We start from the raw sequence: 16705 nt of genomic DNA, 5'->3' as shown, positions 1-16705 counted from the left end.
TCAGTATTCTCAGGTCCTTGGCAAAAGGCTACTTACTGAAAAGTAACTGTAACTCTTCCACTAAGCTTACTTTTTTTTTTATTATTTATTCGTGGGATGTGGGTGTTGCTGGCTAGGCCAGCATTTATTGCCCATCCCAACTGCCCTTGAGAAGGTGGTGGTGGTGAGCTGCCTTCTTGAACCGCTGTAGTCCATGTAGGGTAGGTACACCCACAGTGCTGTTAGGAAGGGAGTTGCAGGATTTTGACCCAGCGACAGTGAAGGAACGGCGATATAGTTCCAAGTCAGGATGCTGTGTGGCTTGGAGGGGAACTTGCAGGTGGTGGTGTTCCCGTGCACCTGTTGCCCTTGTCCTTCTAAGTGTTAGAGGTTGCGGGTTTGGAAGGTGCTGTCTAAAGAGCCTTGGTGCATTTCTGCAGTGCATCTTGTAGATTGTACACACTGCTGCCACTGTGCGTCAGTTGTGGAGGGAGTGAATGTTTGTAGATGGGGTGCCAATCAAGCGGGTGCTTTGTTCTGGATGGTGTCAAGCTTCCTGAGTGTTGTTGAAGCTGCACCCATCCAGGCAAGTGGAGAGTATTCCATCACACTCCTGACTTGTGCCTTGTAGATGGTGGACAGGCTTTGGTCAGTCAGGAAGTTACTCGCTGAAGGATTCCTAGTCTCTGACTTGCTTTTATAGCCACTGTATTTATATTGGCGGGCAGTCATAAAGACGGGGCTAAAGTGTGGCGAGTTGAAGAGACTTAGCAGTTGGCAGGAAAAAAGACAAAAGCGCAAGGGGAGAGCCAACTGTGTAACAGCCCCGACAAACACATTTTTCTGCAGCACCTGTGGAAGAGTCTGTCACTCTAGTATTGGCCTTTATAGCCACTCCAGGCGCTGCTCCACACACCACTGACCACCTCCAGGCACTTACCCATTGTCTCTCGAGATAAGGAGGCCAAAGAAGATTTATATTGTTACTCTAGTTCAGTTTCTGGTCAATGGTAACCCCCAGAATGTGGATAGTGGGGGATTCAGCGATCGTGTTGCATTGAATATCAAGGGGAGATGGTTAGATTCTCTCTTTTTGGAGATGGTCATTGCCTGCACTTGTGTGGCATGAATGTGACTTGTACCTTATCAGCCCAAGCCTAGATATGCACAGGACTTGCTGCATTTCTACACGGACTGCTTCAATATCTGAGGAATCGCGAATGGCGCTGAACATTGTGCAATCATCAGCGAATATCCCCACTTCTGACCTTAGGATTGAGGGAAGGTCATTGATGAAGCAGCTGAAGATGGTTGGGCCTAGGAGACTACCCTGAGGAACTCCTGCAGTGATGTCCTGGAGCGGAGATGATTGACCTCCAACAGCCACAAACATCTTCTTTTGCGCTAGGTATGACTCCAACCAGCGGAGAGTTCTCCCCCTGATTCCCATTGACTCCAGTTTTGCTAGAGCTCCTTGATGCTATACTTGGTAAAATGCTGTCTTGATGTCAAGGGCAATCGCTCTCACTTCACCTCTTTTGTCCATGTTTGAACCAAGGCTGTAATGAGGTCAGGAGCTGAGTGGCCCTGGCGGAACCCAAACTGAGCATCACTGAGCAGGTTATTGCTAAGCAAGTGCTGCTTGATAGCACAGTCGATGACACCTTTCATCACTTTACTGATGATTGAGAGTAGATTGATGGGGCGGTAATTGGCCGGGTTGGACTTATCCTGCTTTTTGTGTACAGGACATACCTAGGCAATTTTCCATATTGCCGGGTAGATGCCAGTGTTGTAGCTGTACTGGAACAGCCTGGCTTGTGGCGCGGCAAGTTCTGGAGCACAGGTCTTCAGTACTACTGCCGGAATAATGCCAGGACCCATAGCTTTTGCAGTATCCTGTGCCTTCAGTCGTTTTTTGATATCACGTGGAGTGAATCGAATTGGCTGAAGTCTGGCATCTGTGATGCCGGGGACTTCAGGAGGAGGCCGAGATGGATCACCCACTTGGCACTTCTGGCTGAAAATTGTTGCAAATGCTTCAGCCTTATCCTCTGCACTGATGTGCTGGGCTCCCCCATCATTGAGGATGGGAATATTTGTGGAGCCACTTCCTCCAGTTAGTTGTGTAATTGTCCACCGCCATTCATGGCTGGACGTGGCAGGACTGCAGAGCTTAGATCTGATCTGTTGGTTATGGGATCGCTTAGCTCTGTCTATTGCATGCTGCTTACGCAGTTTGGCACGCAGATAGTCCTAGGTTGTAGCTTCACCAGGTTGACACCTCATTTTGAGGTATGCCTGGTGCTGCTCCTGCCATGCCCTCGTGCACCCTTTTTGAACCAGGGTTGGTCTCCTGACTTGATGGTAATGGTAGAGTGGGGGATATGCTGGGCCATGTGGTCACAGATTGTGGTTGAGTACAATTCTGCTGCTGCTGATGGCCCACAGCGCCTCATGGATGCCCAGTTTCGCATTTCTCAATCTGTTCGAAATCTATCCCATTTAGCACGGTGATAGTGCCACTCAACACGATGGATGGTATCCTCAATGTGAAGGTGGGACTTCGTCTCCACAAGGACTGTGCGGTGGTCACTCCTACCATTACTGTCATGGACAGATGCATCTGCAACAGGCAGATTGTGAGGAAAAGGTCAAGTATGTTTTTCCCTCGTGTTGGTTCCATCACCACCTGCCGCAGACCCAGTCCAGCAGCTATGTCCTTTAGGACTCGGCCAGCTCGGGCAGTAGTGGTGCTACCGAGCCACTCTTGGTGATGGACATTGAAGTCCCCCACCCAGAGTATATTCTGTGCCCTTGCCAACCTCAGTGCTTCCTCCAAGTGATGTTCAACATGGAGGAGTACCGATTCATTAGCTGAGGGATGGCGGTAGGTGGTAATCAGCAGGAGGTTTCCTTGCCTATGTTTGACCTGATGCCATGAGACTTCTTGGGGTCTTGAGCTGACGTTGAGGACTCCCAGGGCAAACCCCTCTCCACTGTATGCTATTGTGCTGCCGCCCCTGCTGGGTCTGTCCTGCCAGTGGGGACATTCCTTGGGATGGTGGTGGTTGTGTCTGGGACATTGTCTGTAAGGTATGATTCTGTGAGTATGACTATGTCAGGCTGTTGCTTGAGTAGTCTATGGGACAGCTCTCCCAACTTTGGCATGAGCCCCCAGATGTTAGTAAGGAGGACTTTGCAGGGTCAACAGGGCTGGGTTTGCCATTGTCGTTTCTGGTGCCTAGGTCAATGTCCGGTGGTCCGTCCAGTTTCATTCTTTATTGATTTTGTAGCGGTTAGATACAACTGAGAGGCTTGCGAGGCCATTTCAGAGGGCATTTAAGAGTCAACCAAATTGCTGTGGGTCTGGAGTCACAAGTAGGCCATTCCAGGTAAGGACAGCAGATTTCCTTCCCTAAAGGACATTAGTGAACCAGGTGGGCTTTTACAACAATTGGCAATGGTTTCATGGCCATTCTAAGATTAGCTTTTAATTCCAGATTTATTAATTGAATTCAAATTCCACCTTCTGCTATGGTGGGATTCAAACCCATGTCCTCAGAGCAATGCCCTGAGTCTCTGGGTTACTAGTCCAGTAACAATACCACTATGCCATTGCCTCCGCACATTGTAGAGTCGGGAAGAGCAGGAGAGCTCCTTAAGGCTCATCAGTAAATCTACGAGCAATGACTGGCCACTGCTCATACCTACTCTCAACTGACAACTTCTCAGTGCTTACCAGCTTGGTTGGTGCAGGAGCCAGCTGATCTCTGGGGCCACAATCCACCACCTGCAGCTTGTCCATAGCAAACAAATGAGCTCAGCCGAATGATTTCCTGTGGTCCTGCCACCTGATGGCTTCATTTGGTACATGCCGTCTGTGCCGATCCAATTTCTATTCCCTAACAAATAATTAATGCCTGCTATTTCCTCCAATATACAAGGAACTTTTATTCCCCGTGATATCCATAGAGGGTGCTAATATTATAATAAACAAAGCGGGAGATTTTCCAGGCTGGAATGCCTCAGTACAGTGAATATGAGAAAACTAGGTGGTCGGGGTGCACGCATGCAAAGGAATCTGCATGACTTCTTTTCCATTGAAATTAATGGCAGTAAATTTGGGTGGATTCTTTTACACCTGATGATTTACCAATATTAATTGCACCCAGGCATTCCAGTCATTAGAGTGCAGGAAATTAGTCATTAGGATCAGTTAGCACTTATACCATAGAAGGAGTCCGCTGCTCCCCATTGATATAAATGGGGTATGTCATTCCTTATCCTAAACACGGGTCTGCCATTCATCTACCATTCCTTATCCTGAACATGGGTATGACATTCCATATGATAAACAAGGGTCTACCATTCCTTATAATAAACAAGCATTCCTTATAATGTACACAGAGGCTGCCATTCCTATAATAAACACGTGTCAACCATTCTTTATAATAAACACAGGTCTGACTTGCTTGGTAGAAATTGCAGAGATGCTGGCCTCAATCCTCCAGATAGGGAGGGGGATAGAAAAGGGGGTTGCAATATTGGTTAAAGAAACAATTACAGCTGTGAAGAGGGATGGTATGCTAGAAGGATCATCAAATGAGACCATATGGGTTGAACTTTGGAATAAAAAGGGGCAATCATACTGTTGGGTGTATACTAAAGACCCCCAAATAGTCAGAGGGAGATAGCAGAGCAAATATGTCAGTAAATTGCTGAGAAGTGCAGAAACAATGGGCAGTAATAGTAGGGGCTTTCAACTATCCTAATATTAGCTGGGATAAATTCAGTGTAAAAGGTATACAGGGCGCAGAATTCTTAAAATGGCTTAAATTCTTAAAATAACTTTTTTTTTGCCAGTACATAGCAAGCTCAACAAGAGAAGAAAGAGTTCTTGATTTAGGTTTAGGAAATGGAGCTGGGTAGGTGGAGCAGGTGTCAATCGGAGGAATATTTTGGTTTTAGTGATGATAATTCAGCTAGCTTTAGCGCAGTTATGGAAAAAGATAAAGATAGGCCAAGAGTAAAAGTTTTAAATTGGGGAAGGACAATTCTACTAAACTGAAATGTGATTTGGCAAAGGTGGACTGGAAACCGTTACATGAAGGTAAATCAGTGTCAGAGCAGTAGGAGTTATTCAAGGAGGAGAGAGAGAGAGTTCAGAACAATTATGTTCCCAGTAAGCAAAAGGGTGGGACTGTCAAATCTAGACACCCCGGATGTCAAAAAGCATACAGAGTAGTATAAGGCAATACTGAGAGCAGAAAACCGAGAAGAGTATTGAAAGTGCAGGGGTAAAATTAAGAAGAAATTTAGGAAAGCAAACAGGCATGAAAAAATATTAGCAAGGAAAATTCCGGATATATTTTATAAGACATAAAGAGCAAAAGTAAGGAAAGAGTAGGGCCAACTAAAGACCAAAACATTAATTTGCGTGTGACGGGGAAGACATAGGCATGGTTCTTCCTTTACAAAAGTGGGGGATGATGCAGATATTGTAGTTAAGGAGGAAGAGTGTGAAATATTGGATGTGATAAACATAGTGAGGGAGGAAGTATTCGGGGGTTAGCATCTTTGAAAATGGATAAATTGCCAGATCCAGATGAAATGTATCCCAGGATGCCAAGGGAGCAAGCAAAGGCTCTGACCATCTTTTTCCCGTCTTCTCTGGTGACAGGTATGGTACCAGAGGACTGCAGGATTGCTAATGTACCATTATTCAAGAAAGGAGGAAGGGGTAGACTGAGTAATGGCAGACCAGTCAGTCTAATTTTGATGGTGGGTAAATTATTGGAAAAAATTCTGAAGGACAGTATATAATGAGCTCAATATCAACCCTTCATCGATGGGAAACAGTTTTCTTTATTTATTCTATCTAAATCAGACATGATTTTAAACACCTCTATCAAAACTCCCCTGAGCTTTCCTTGCTCCAAGGAAAACAACCCAGCTTCTCTAGTCCATCAATTCAATTGTAATCCCTCATCCCTGGCACAGATTTAAGATGACTGGCAAAGAACCCGAGGTGACATGAAGATTTTTTTGTGCTGCCTGATAGGGTGCTGCATTACAGATTCAATAGTAGGCTTCAAAAGGGAATTAGATAAATACTTGAAGGAGAAAAAAATGCAGCGATAATGGGGAAACAGTAAGGGAGTGGGATTAATTGGGTCGCCCTGCGAAAGAGCTGGTGCAGACTTGATGGGCTGAATAGCCTCCTTCCATTCTGTTCTATTCTGATTTCATAATAAAACATTATAATATCCTTATCATATACATGGATGTACCATTCCTCATATATATAGGGTTGTTATTTCCTAACATTTTCTAATACCAGTTGTGGCCAAACCCTTTGAATTTATTGCCAGAATTTTATGGCCACAGGGGTGGGCTGGTGGCAGGGGTGGGTGCCACAAAATTGAGTGGGAGGTGGGGGTGCTGTTCCCAAAGATTTCCAGCCCGCACTTCAATTTTACAAGCAGCAGCGGTGGCGAGAAACGGCCCACCCTCCCCAGGCCAATCAAGGCCCTTAAATTATTTGCCACTTAACGGCCTCATTCCGCCGCCGCTGGTATTTTATCAGCAGCGGGCGGGTGGCTCAGGCTCCGAGAGGGCTGCCAGGTAAAACCTGGGGACCTCCTTGCCGGTTGGGGCTGGGACTGGGGCCCTCCTGATGGGGCACCCTGTGCCCCATGGAGGTGTGCTCCTCCCCCACCACCTGAAACCCCAAACGCCCCGACTGAAATAAAGTCCACCCCCCCAACCAACCCACTTTGCCTCGCCGGGACCCGGCTGATTGTCCCTGGCGAGGCCCCAAAACTTACCTTTGTTCTGTGGCTGACATCCACGATCCTGCCCATGGGCTGGATGCAGTCCCAGCAGTGGCCACCTCTCCCAGTGGCACTGCTGGGACTAAGAGCTGCTGGCCTGCTGATTAGCCGGGATCCCTAGGAGGCGGGACTTACTGCCTCAAGAAGGTGGAAGTCCCACCCAAGTCCAAATGAGGGCCTGGGGAGCATAAAAGCTTGGCATGGCTCCCCAGGCTTGGCAGAGGCGGGCTTGCCCCTGACTTTTGGGCTGGTAGGTGAGGCTTCCCGCCCGACATAAAATTCTGGCCTATAATTCAAGTTCAATTCGTATATTGAGTTAAGCAAGCACATCCAGCATGATTGGTTAAAGGCAAGTTACGTTTCATTGAAGAACTGGATCGATAAAAGGAATGCAATAATGTGGTGTATATGATTTTTAAAGTCAATTAACTATGTGTCTCACAAGAAACTTATTAGAAAATTCAGGTCTGCAGATGAGAAATGTAGCAGCACAGATAGAAAGCTGGTTGATGCACTTAGGGTTGATGGGTCTTGTTTGGACTGGAAAAGGGTTGGAAATGGTGTATCCCAGGTATTAATGTTGGGCCCCGTTTGGTTCTCAGTATATATAGATGATATAGGGAACATCTGCAATGACAAAAAGCATGGGATTTACAGCAAAAAGGGCTATAAAAGACGTCAAATATATATACAGGTAAGCTGAATCAGCAGGTGGTGTAAATGTGAAGAAAAAAGGCAATAGATTTTTGGAGAAAAATCAAGCAATAACAACATACTTTCAATAGAATGACAATGATGGATGTGGATGAATAGGCAGACCTTGGAATTCAAATATATAATGCCTTGAAAGTGTGGTTGCAGGTAGATTGTGTTTAGGTTTCATAAATAGGGGCACAGAGGACAAGACTAAAGCAGTATTGACGAACATATACTTAACATTGGTTAGGCTGCCGTTAAATTGCTGTGTGTAGTTTTGAACGTACCATTACAGAATGTACAATAAAGGTGTAGATTCATCAGGATGACTTCAGGGATGGGAAACTATAGTTATGAGGATTGAGACTATTTCCATTGGAGGAGAGAAGGCCAAGAGGAGATTTAATAGATGTTTTAAAAATTATTTAGTTTTGGCAAAGTGAATGAGAAAGACTATCTCCTCTTATTGGGAAGTCAGTGTTGAGGGGTAATCAATTCTTCTAAACGCTAGAGAATACAGGCCCAGTCTCCTCAATTTCTCCTCATAGGACAATCTCACCATCCTGGGAATCAGTCTGGTGAACCTTCATTACACTCCCTCTATGGCAAGAATATCCTTCCTTAGGTAAGGGGACCAAAACTGTAAGCAATACTCCAGTTCTCTATACTATAAACAGGGTCTGATATTTCCTGTCCTTTACACGAGGTCACTATACCCTTTAACATATACAGGAACTGCCAGAATTTATAATATCCACAAAGTCTACGATTTTCCTACAATAAGGATATCCAAGATCTTGTCTTCGTGAGTCTTTTCAGTGTGATCAATGGAACTTCAGAAACTACATATAAAACTTACATTTCCGACCTCATAGTTTGTATATATTTCAAATTGCTGATACAGTGCTTGATGTTTTGATTTAGATTTTCCTCACCAATGAGAAAAGAGTTTTAAGAACAACCCTTTTCAACCTTCATGCCTACAAATTTGAAACAGGAACAAACAAATTAATAAGGAAGAATTTATATAGCACTTCTTAGGACCTTAGAATGTCTCATAGCACTTCACAGCAAATGAAGGACTTTGGAAGCACCCTCGCTGTTCTAGGGAAATGTGCAGAGAAATGCGGTACAGAATCTGTGCATAGCAAGATCCCACAGCAGCAGTGAGGTAAATACCAATTGAAAGGTTTTGACGAGGTTGCTTGAGGGATAACTGTTGGCTAGGACACTAGGAGAACTTTTGCGTTCATCAGAGAGTGCCATGGGATCCATTGCATCCATTCTTCTGTACTGTTGGCTGAAATTATACACTCAAGGCCTGATGGGATCCTGCCCCATAATATATATAGGGATGGCTATTCCCTAGAATATTCAGAGGAAATGCTATCCCTCTATAATATATTCACTATAATTTCCTCTGTGAAGCATCTTGGCACATTTTTCTAGTCAAGCAAAACGTTTTCACCCCAAAGGGCAACACAGTTGTGGAATAAATTACCAACAAAGGACAATGAAGGGATAAAATGGAAAAAAAAAGTGTTGAGACAGTCAAATCAAAACAGAAATTGTGGAAATATAAAGCAGGTCTTTCAGTAATGGAAGAGAAAGGTCAGTTTAACATTTGGGCTGTCGACCCTTCAAGAGAACTGAAGGACACAGAGCAGACAGTAGAAATGAGATCACAAAGATTTGGATGAAGGTGCTGAGTACTGTCTGAAAATTTACTGATAATGCAAAGATTTAAATGGGTGTTAGGACCTTATATGAGCATAAAAAAATGGTTTCTCACTTAGGGAGGAATTTGCACAGAGCTTCTTGTCGTAGCATGAAAACCCCTCTCTCGCTTTCCAGCCGTAGTTTTTCCCTTTCTCAATAATATCTACTTCCTCAAATTTGTTCTGTCCTACGTCCCCACAGAAGATTCTTCCTTTCCCGTCCTTTGTTTGAGGGTCACCACGATCCACAGAGCATCGCCACATGTTCCGTACACCATAGGCATAAACCTCTGGTCGTGCATCTGGATCTTGGATGAACGGATTGTCTGGTGGAATCTTATAAAGGGGACCACGATTATTATTGTTGACATCAATCCGAAGCACTTTTCCCAGTAAGGTTGACCTGGAGAGGTGTGAAGACATAGATTAAATTGTAATGCTGACAAGTAACAGTTTGCATTTGAAATCTTACATTTGCTCATTTTGTAATATGCTCTTTATGGTTGGGAAGGTTGAATTTATTGTTAATGTGAATTAATAGGTATCTAAGAGATAAAACAAAAGCAGAGAAAATATTAATTTAAAGAAGGAAAATCCTGGAAGGACCACAGCATTAGTCAACAAGGATGGAAGGCCTAGATAAAAAGACTTGAATAAAAACACAGTACATGTGATTTCCTGAAATATTTAGAATCATAGGGCTGAATTTTGCCAATTCCACATGTGGGAGGTGGTGGCATAGTGGCATTAGAGAGATACAGCACTGAAACAGGCCCTTTGGGTCTGTGCCAACCATCAATCACCTATTTATACTAATCCTACATTAAACGCATATTCCTTACCACATCCTCACCTTCCCTCAATCCTCCTGCCACTGACCTACACTAGGGGCAATTTACAATGGCCAATTTAACTGATCAACCTGTAAGTCTTTGGCTGTGGGAGGAAACCAGAGCACCCGGCGGAAACCCACACTGTCATAGGGAGAACTTGCAAACTCCACACAGGCTGTACCTAGAACTGAACCCGGGTCACTAGAGCTATGAGGCTGCAGTGCTAACCACTGCACCACTGTGCCACCCTCACTGTCACTGGACTAGTAACCCAGGGAATTGCTCTGGGGACACGGGGTGGAACCCATCATGGCAGAAGGTGGAATTTTAATTCAATTAATAAATTGTCCTCTGCAAGCCAACGGACCATGTCCAGTCATTCTGGCTTTTCTTATTTAAACTATAACATGGGGGACAATAGTTCCCTGGTGCATTCTCCATGGCAATGCCTCAACCAATCAGACTTGCCAACCAATCAGCACCCTTTGCTCATGCAGTATAAATTGTTGCTCCCTTTGAAATTTGGCATTCTTGCATTCGTCCTGATCAGGGACAGGTACCAACATGTTACACCAGTGACATTTAATAAAACTATTGACTCAGACACGGACATGGGGGCAGTTAATCTGTATATAAAGTGTATAGCCAAACTAATGTCATCAAAACACAGTCTGATTTAAAAGATATTTCTCCCTATTTATTGAGATACCTGGCATTGTTGTTGCTTGCACAAGTAGTCAATGTCTGCTTGCATACTTGATCTAGCAATGCGGAGAATTCGGACAGATATCCATCAGCCAGGAGTGATCTTGATCTCTTTCTATCCCTTCTCTCTTCCTCTCTGTGACCATCCCTCTCCCCATCTGTGTCCATCTCTCTCCCCTCTCTGTGTACTTCTCTCTCTCTCTCCTCCCTTTCTCTATCCACATTTCTCTACCCACTCTTTGTGTCCATCTCTCTTCTCCCTCTCTGTGTCCATCTCTCTCCCCTCTCTCTGTCCCCTGTCTGTGTCCCTCTCATAGAGTCATAGAGTCGTACTGCATAGAAACAGGCCCTTCGGCCCACCGTGTCCATGCCAACCATAATGCCTATCTATACAAATTCTACCTGCCTGCATTAATTCCATATCCTTCTATGCCTTGCTCATTCAAGCACCTGTCCACTACTGTTCCTGCCTCCACCACCTCCTCAGGCAGCTCATTCCAGATACCCACTATTTTTTGTGTGAAAAATGTACCATTTTGCTCCCCTTTAAACCACCTCCCTCTCACCTTAAATCTATGTTTTAGTCGCCCCTACCATGGGAAACAGACTCTGGCTATTTACCCTATCTATGCCTCTCATAATTTTATATACCTTCATCATGTCCCCTCTCAGCCTCCTTTTCTCCAGGGAAAAGAGACCCAGCCTATCCAATCTCTCTTTATAACTCAAGCCCTCCAAACCAGGCAACATCCTTGTGAATCTTTTCTGCACCCTCTCTATAGCTTAATCACATCTTTCCTGTAGTGCAGTGACCAGAACTGCACACAGTACTCCAAATGCAGCCTAACCAACGTCATGTACAACTGTAACATGACGTCGCAACTCTTGTACTCAATGCCTCGGCCGATGAAGGCAAGCATGCCATTTGCCTTCTTCACCACCCTGTCTACCTGTGTTGCCACTTTCAGGAACTATGTACTTGCACCCCAAGGTCTCTCTGCTCAAGAACACTCCCCAGGGCCCTGCCATTCACTGTTTATGTCCTGCCCTGGTTTAACTTCCCAAAATGCATCACTTCACACTTGTCTGCGTTAAATATCATTTGCCACTCCCTTGCCAACTTTCACAGTTGATCTATATCCTGTTGTAACCTTAGACAACCTTGTTCACCATACCACCAATTTTGGTGTCATCTGCAAACTTACTAATCATGCCCCTTACATTCACATCCAAGTCATTAATATATATAACAAAGAACAGAGGGCCCAGCACCGATCCCTGTGGCACACCACTGGTTACCGGCCTCCAATCTGAAAAACAACCCTCCACTACCACCCTCTGCCTCCTATCACCAAGTCAATTTTGTATCCAATTTGCGAGCTCACCCTGGATCCCATGTGTTCGAACCTTGTGGACCAGCCTACCATGCGGGACCTTGTCAAAGGCCTTGCTGAAGTCCATATAGACAACGTTCATCGTCCTGCCCTCATCAACCCTCTTGGTCACCTCCTCGAAAAACTCAATCAAATTCATGAGACATGATTTCCCACACACAAAGCCATGCTGACTATCCCTAATCAGACCATGCCTTTCCAAATGCATATAAATGCTGTCTCTCAGAATCCCTACCAACAAATCTCCCACCACTGATATAAGGCTCACCAGCCTGTAGTTCCCTGGCTTATCCCTGCAGCCCTTCTTAAATAAAGGCACAGCATTAACTGTCCTCCAGTCTTCCGGTACCTCACCCGTGGCTAACGATGATACAAAAATCTTTGCCAGGGCCCCAGCAATCTCCTCCCTTGCTTCCTATAGCATCCACCTTGTCAGGCTCTGGGGATTTATCCACCTTAATGCGCTTCAAAACCTCCAACACCTCCTCCTTTGTAATGTTGATATGTTCCAGGATATCGGTGTTCCCTCCCTTGAACTCACTAGCTTCCATGACCTTCTCCACAGTAAATACAGAAGAGATTCATTGAAGACCTCGTCCATTTCCCATGGCTCCACACATAGATTACCACACTGATCTTGAAGGGGACCCACTCTCTCCCTAGCTACCCTTTTAATATACTTATAGAATCTTTTAGGATTCTCCTTTATCTTATCTGTCAGGGAAATCTCATGGCCCCTTTTTGCCCTCCTAATTTCCTTCTTAAGTGTAGTCCTACACCCCTCAAGGGATTCACTTGATCCCAGCTGCCTATATCTGACATATGCCTCCTTCTCTGTCCTGACCAGACCCTCAATATCCCTTGTCAACCAAGGTTCCCTAAACTTGCCAGCCTTGCCCTTCCATCTAACAGGAACATGCCAGCCCTGAACTCTTCCTATCTCACTTTATTTAATTAATTTTATTTAGCGACACAGCACTGAAACAGGCCCTTTGGCCCACTGAGTCTGTCCTGGCCATCAACCACCCATTTATACCAATCCTACATTAATCCCACATTCCCTATCACATCCCCACCATTCTCCTACCACCTACCTACACTAGGGGCAATTTATAATGGCCAATTTACCTATCAACCTGCAAGTCTTTGGCTGTGGGAGGAAACCGGGGCACCTGGCAGAAACCCTCACGGTCACAGGGAGAACTTGCAAACTCCGCACAGGCAGTACCCAGAACTAAACCTGGGTCGCTGGAGCTGTGAGGCTGCGGTGCTAACCACTGCGCTGCCATTTTAAAAGCCTCCCACTTGCCAGACGTCCCTTTACCTGTTAACAGCCTCTCCCATTCTAATTTTGAGAGTTCCTGACTGATGCCATCGAAATTAGCCTTCCCCCAATTTAGGACTTCAACCTGAGGACCAGTCCTATCCTTTTCCATAACTATCTTGAAGCTAATAGATTTATGGTTATGGACCCTCTCTATCCCCTTTCTCTCTCTTTCCCATTCTGAGTTCCCTGTCTCCCCCCATTCTTTTTCCTCTCTGTGTCCCTCTCGCCACCTCTGTCTCTCCCCCTCTGAGTCCCCCTTCTTCCCCTCTCTCCCCCCTGTGTCCCTCTCCCCCCCTCTGTGTCCAATACCCCTCTCTCCCTTTGCCCACCATGCACCAGGAGCAGAAACAAATTTCCACTTGGCACCAGCCCTGCACTGAGAGAAACCAGGGCTTTGGAGAGCTGAGAATGTAGACTGTCTCCCTAAAAAAAGCATGTTTGGACTCAAAGCAGTCTTTCCTTTCATTGCTCTCTTGTGCACTATCCTATCTATTCTACTCACACCAACACTGTCCAGTGCTGATTCTGCAGGTTGGACATGGGCAGGGAGCCAGGAAATTGCAGACTCCAGTGCCTGACATCCCATCAGTTTAACTGCATGAACAGAAAATCGGTGGGCTGGTGATGTCTCATCCAGCTCTCCCTGCAAACGCTCCTCTGCACTGGGAGCACCCGACCTCAGAGTTAGTCTGACAATCACCTCCCTCTGCGGCTCCACCAGCAACGCCCCCACCACGGTCCCATTGGTCAGCACCCCCTGATTGACGGCACCAGTCTTCCCAATGAGTCCCACCTCCCCCACCCTCCTATTCAGGCAGGCAAACCATTCGCGCTTTTGATTGGTGGATTGATGGGCCGGATACAAACCATTGGCAGGCTGGATTCTGGCCCATGGGCCGTAGGACCTAGCCCAATGCTCCTGATCCTTTAAAATTACTTTCGCTTCTCTTAATTTTAATGTCTTGTTCCAAGCAAGGTGGGCATTGCTGGCAAGGCCAGCATTTATTGCCCATCCCTAATTGCCCTTGAGAAGGTGGTGGTGAGCCGTCTTCTTGAACTGCTGCAGTCCATGTGGAGTAGGTCCACCCACAGTGCTGTTAGGAAGGGAGTTCCAGGATTTTGACACAGTAACAGTGAAGGAACAGCGATATATTCACTGCTAATATTTCATAAAATAATCCTGACACATGAATCCTTTTAGAAAAATATTGCTGAAACCATAATGAATGAAAGAAATAATACTTTACTTGTTTTGTGCATTTCCATATTTCCCAAAAGGGTCACCAGCCATTCCACCATCTCCAGTGAAAATGTAGAGATAGCCATCGTCTGCAAAAAGGAGCTGTCCTCCATTATGGTTTGATGCTGGCTCATCGACTTCCAAAATAATCCTGTAAAATTAGGATGTCTGGCAATAACTTAGAAAAGAATCAATGTGTTTAGAAACAAAAGTAAGGCTTTTATTGGCTTTGTATGGGGCAAGCTGTGTTGGCATTCCATAATTGGGACTGTGCATGTCTCTTCTCAGTGAAGCTGAGTAGACATTAATCATTTCAACAAAAGAGAGAGGAATAACCAGTGAGCCACTGTTTCAGGTGTGTTTGTCTAGCAGCTGCCCCCTTGTGCCATTCTCAGGGACACACAGCCCTTTCAAGTTGGTGAAGTAGTTCTCAAGTTTTTTCACTTCCTCATCCAAACTGATCTCCAGATAGTCACACAAATAAGGAGTCAGCCCTTTCAAGTGACAGTTTCTGCAGTTCCAGCACAATTTAGCATTCGTCTCAATCTCTAGATCATTGCTTCACTCATCCATGACTTCCCACGCACCATTATTTGTTGGCTTACGAGAGGTATTGGCAGAAGTGTGGAAATAGATTTGCTGCATCCCCTCTTCACCAATGATTTGTACACAGTCCAGGAAAACATAGAGAGGAAGAAGAGGGACTGGATGGGTTTGCATACTGCCTTTTCAATTCAGAGTCAGCCTAAAGTGACTGTAAGGATTCAGTGAATCTGGATAGTTTCAAATCCATTCCTAAGATCTACACCAAATCTGACCACATATTGACATTAAATTAGTTGTCTCACTCAGAGGCACCACTTGGACTGGTGTAAGAAAAATCAATGTCTCAGTGGTGCAACTGAGTTTGCTTTCCTCACATCATAGCAAGGACTACTGGCTATATCTGATCTGACAGTACTTGATCCTGGAAACTAATGCCCAAAATGGAAAGTGTGCCACTTCTTTGAAGATATCCAAAGCATGGGCAAATGCAGGGTCCTTCTACAAATGCCAAATTCAGAAGGAATTCCCTACTGTACCGAAGGGGCATTTTCTAATAAAATAGCAAAATACTCTGGATGCTGAAAATCTGAAATAAAAATAGAAAAAGCTGGCAATACTCAGCAGGCCAGGCAGCATGTGTGGAGAGAAAAACAGAGCTAACGTTTCAGTTCGATGATCTTTCATCAGAACTGGAAAAAGTTAGAAATGTAATAGGTTTTAAGCAAGTGAAAGGCAGGAAAAAGAACAAAAGGGAAGATTTGTGATAAGGTGGAAGACAGGAGAGATAAAATGGTAAAAAACGTTGGTGGTGGAGGATCAAAGGGAGTGGTAATGGGACAAGAGATAAAAGATGTGTCTAGAGGAGGTGTGAATGGCAGACTGATGAACAGCAGCCATCTGAAAGCAAAAACAACAGAAAAATGAGACTAAAACTGAAACCTGCGAAGAAAAAGGAAACAAATGGGGGCAGAGATTACAGTCTTAAATTGTTGAACACATTGTTCAGTCCAGAAGGCTATAGCATGGCTAATCGAGGTGCTGTTCCTTGAACTGTTGCAAAAAATAGTAGCACGTCTGCGGATTGGGAGTGTTTTAGAAACCAGCAAAGGGCCATCAAAAAGCGGAAAAATAGAATATGAGAGTAAACCAGCCAGCATTATAAAAACAGATAGTAAGATCTTTTGCAAGTACATAGAAAGGCAGAGAGTAGCTAAAGTAACCATAGCAACAGAGTCAGGAGAAATCATTGTGGGCAATGAGGAAATGGTAGAGGCATTGAACAAATATTTTGTGTCTGTCTTCACAGTAGAAGACACAAGTTCCATAACAGACATAGGCAGTAACCTAGGGGCTAGAAGAGTGAGGAAATTAAGGAAATTGATACCAGCCGAGAAAAAGTATTGGAGAAACATGAGGGACTAAAATCAGACA

At 44.9% G+C, this 16705-nt stretch overlaps 1 protein-coding gene across 1 annotated transcript in view; it reads right to left on the bottom strand.

The window, feature by feature from the left end:
• hhipl1 (HHIP-like 1) overlaps positions 1–16705 on the bottom strand; it is a 51401-nt gene that overhangs the window by 14720 nt on the left and 19976 nt on the right. The window contains exons 3-4 of the mRNA XM_068038525.1: positions 14736–14879; positions 9304–9632 (exon numbers count right to left, since the gene is read on the bottom strand). Coding sequence (XP_067894626.1) covers positions 9304–9632; positions 14736–14879 — 473 coding nt within the window. The remainder of the gene's footprint in view (positions 1–9303; positions 9633–14735; positions 14880–16705) is intronic.

This window comes from Heterodontus francisci, chromosome 9, assembly GCF_036365525.1.
Source record: "Heterodontus francisci isolate sHetFra1 chromosome 9, sHetFra1.hap1, whole genome shotgun sequence".
In the NCBI taxonomy this organism is placed as follows: Eukaryota; Metazoa; Chordata; class Chondrichthyes; order Heterodontiformes; family Heterodontidae; genus Heterodontus; species Heterodontus francisci.
This window is presented reverse-complemented; position numbering and strand designations above follow the sequence as displayed.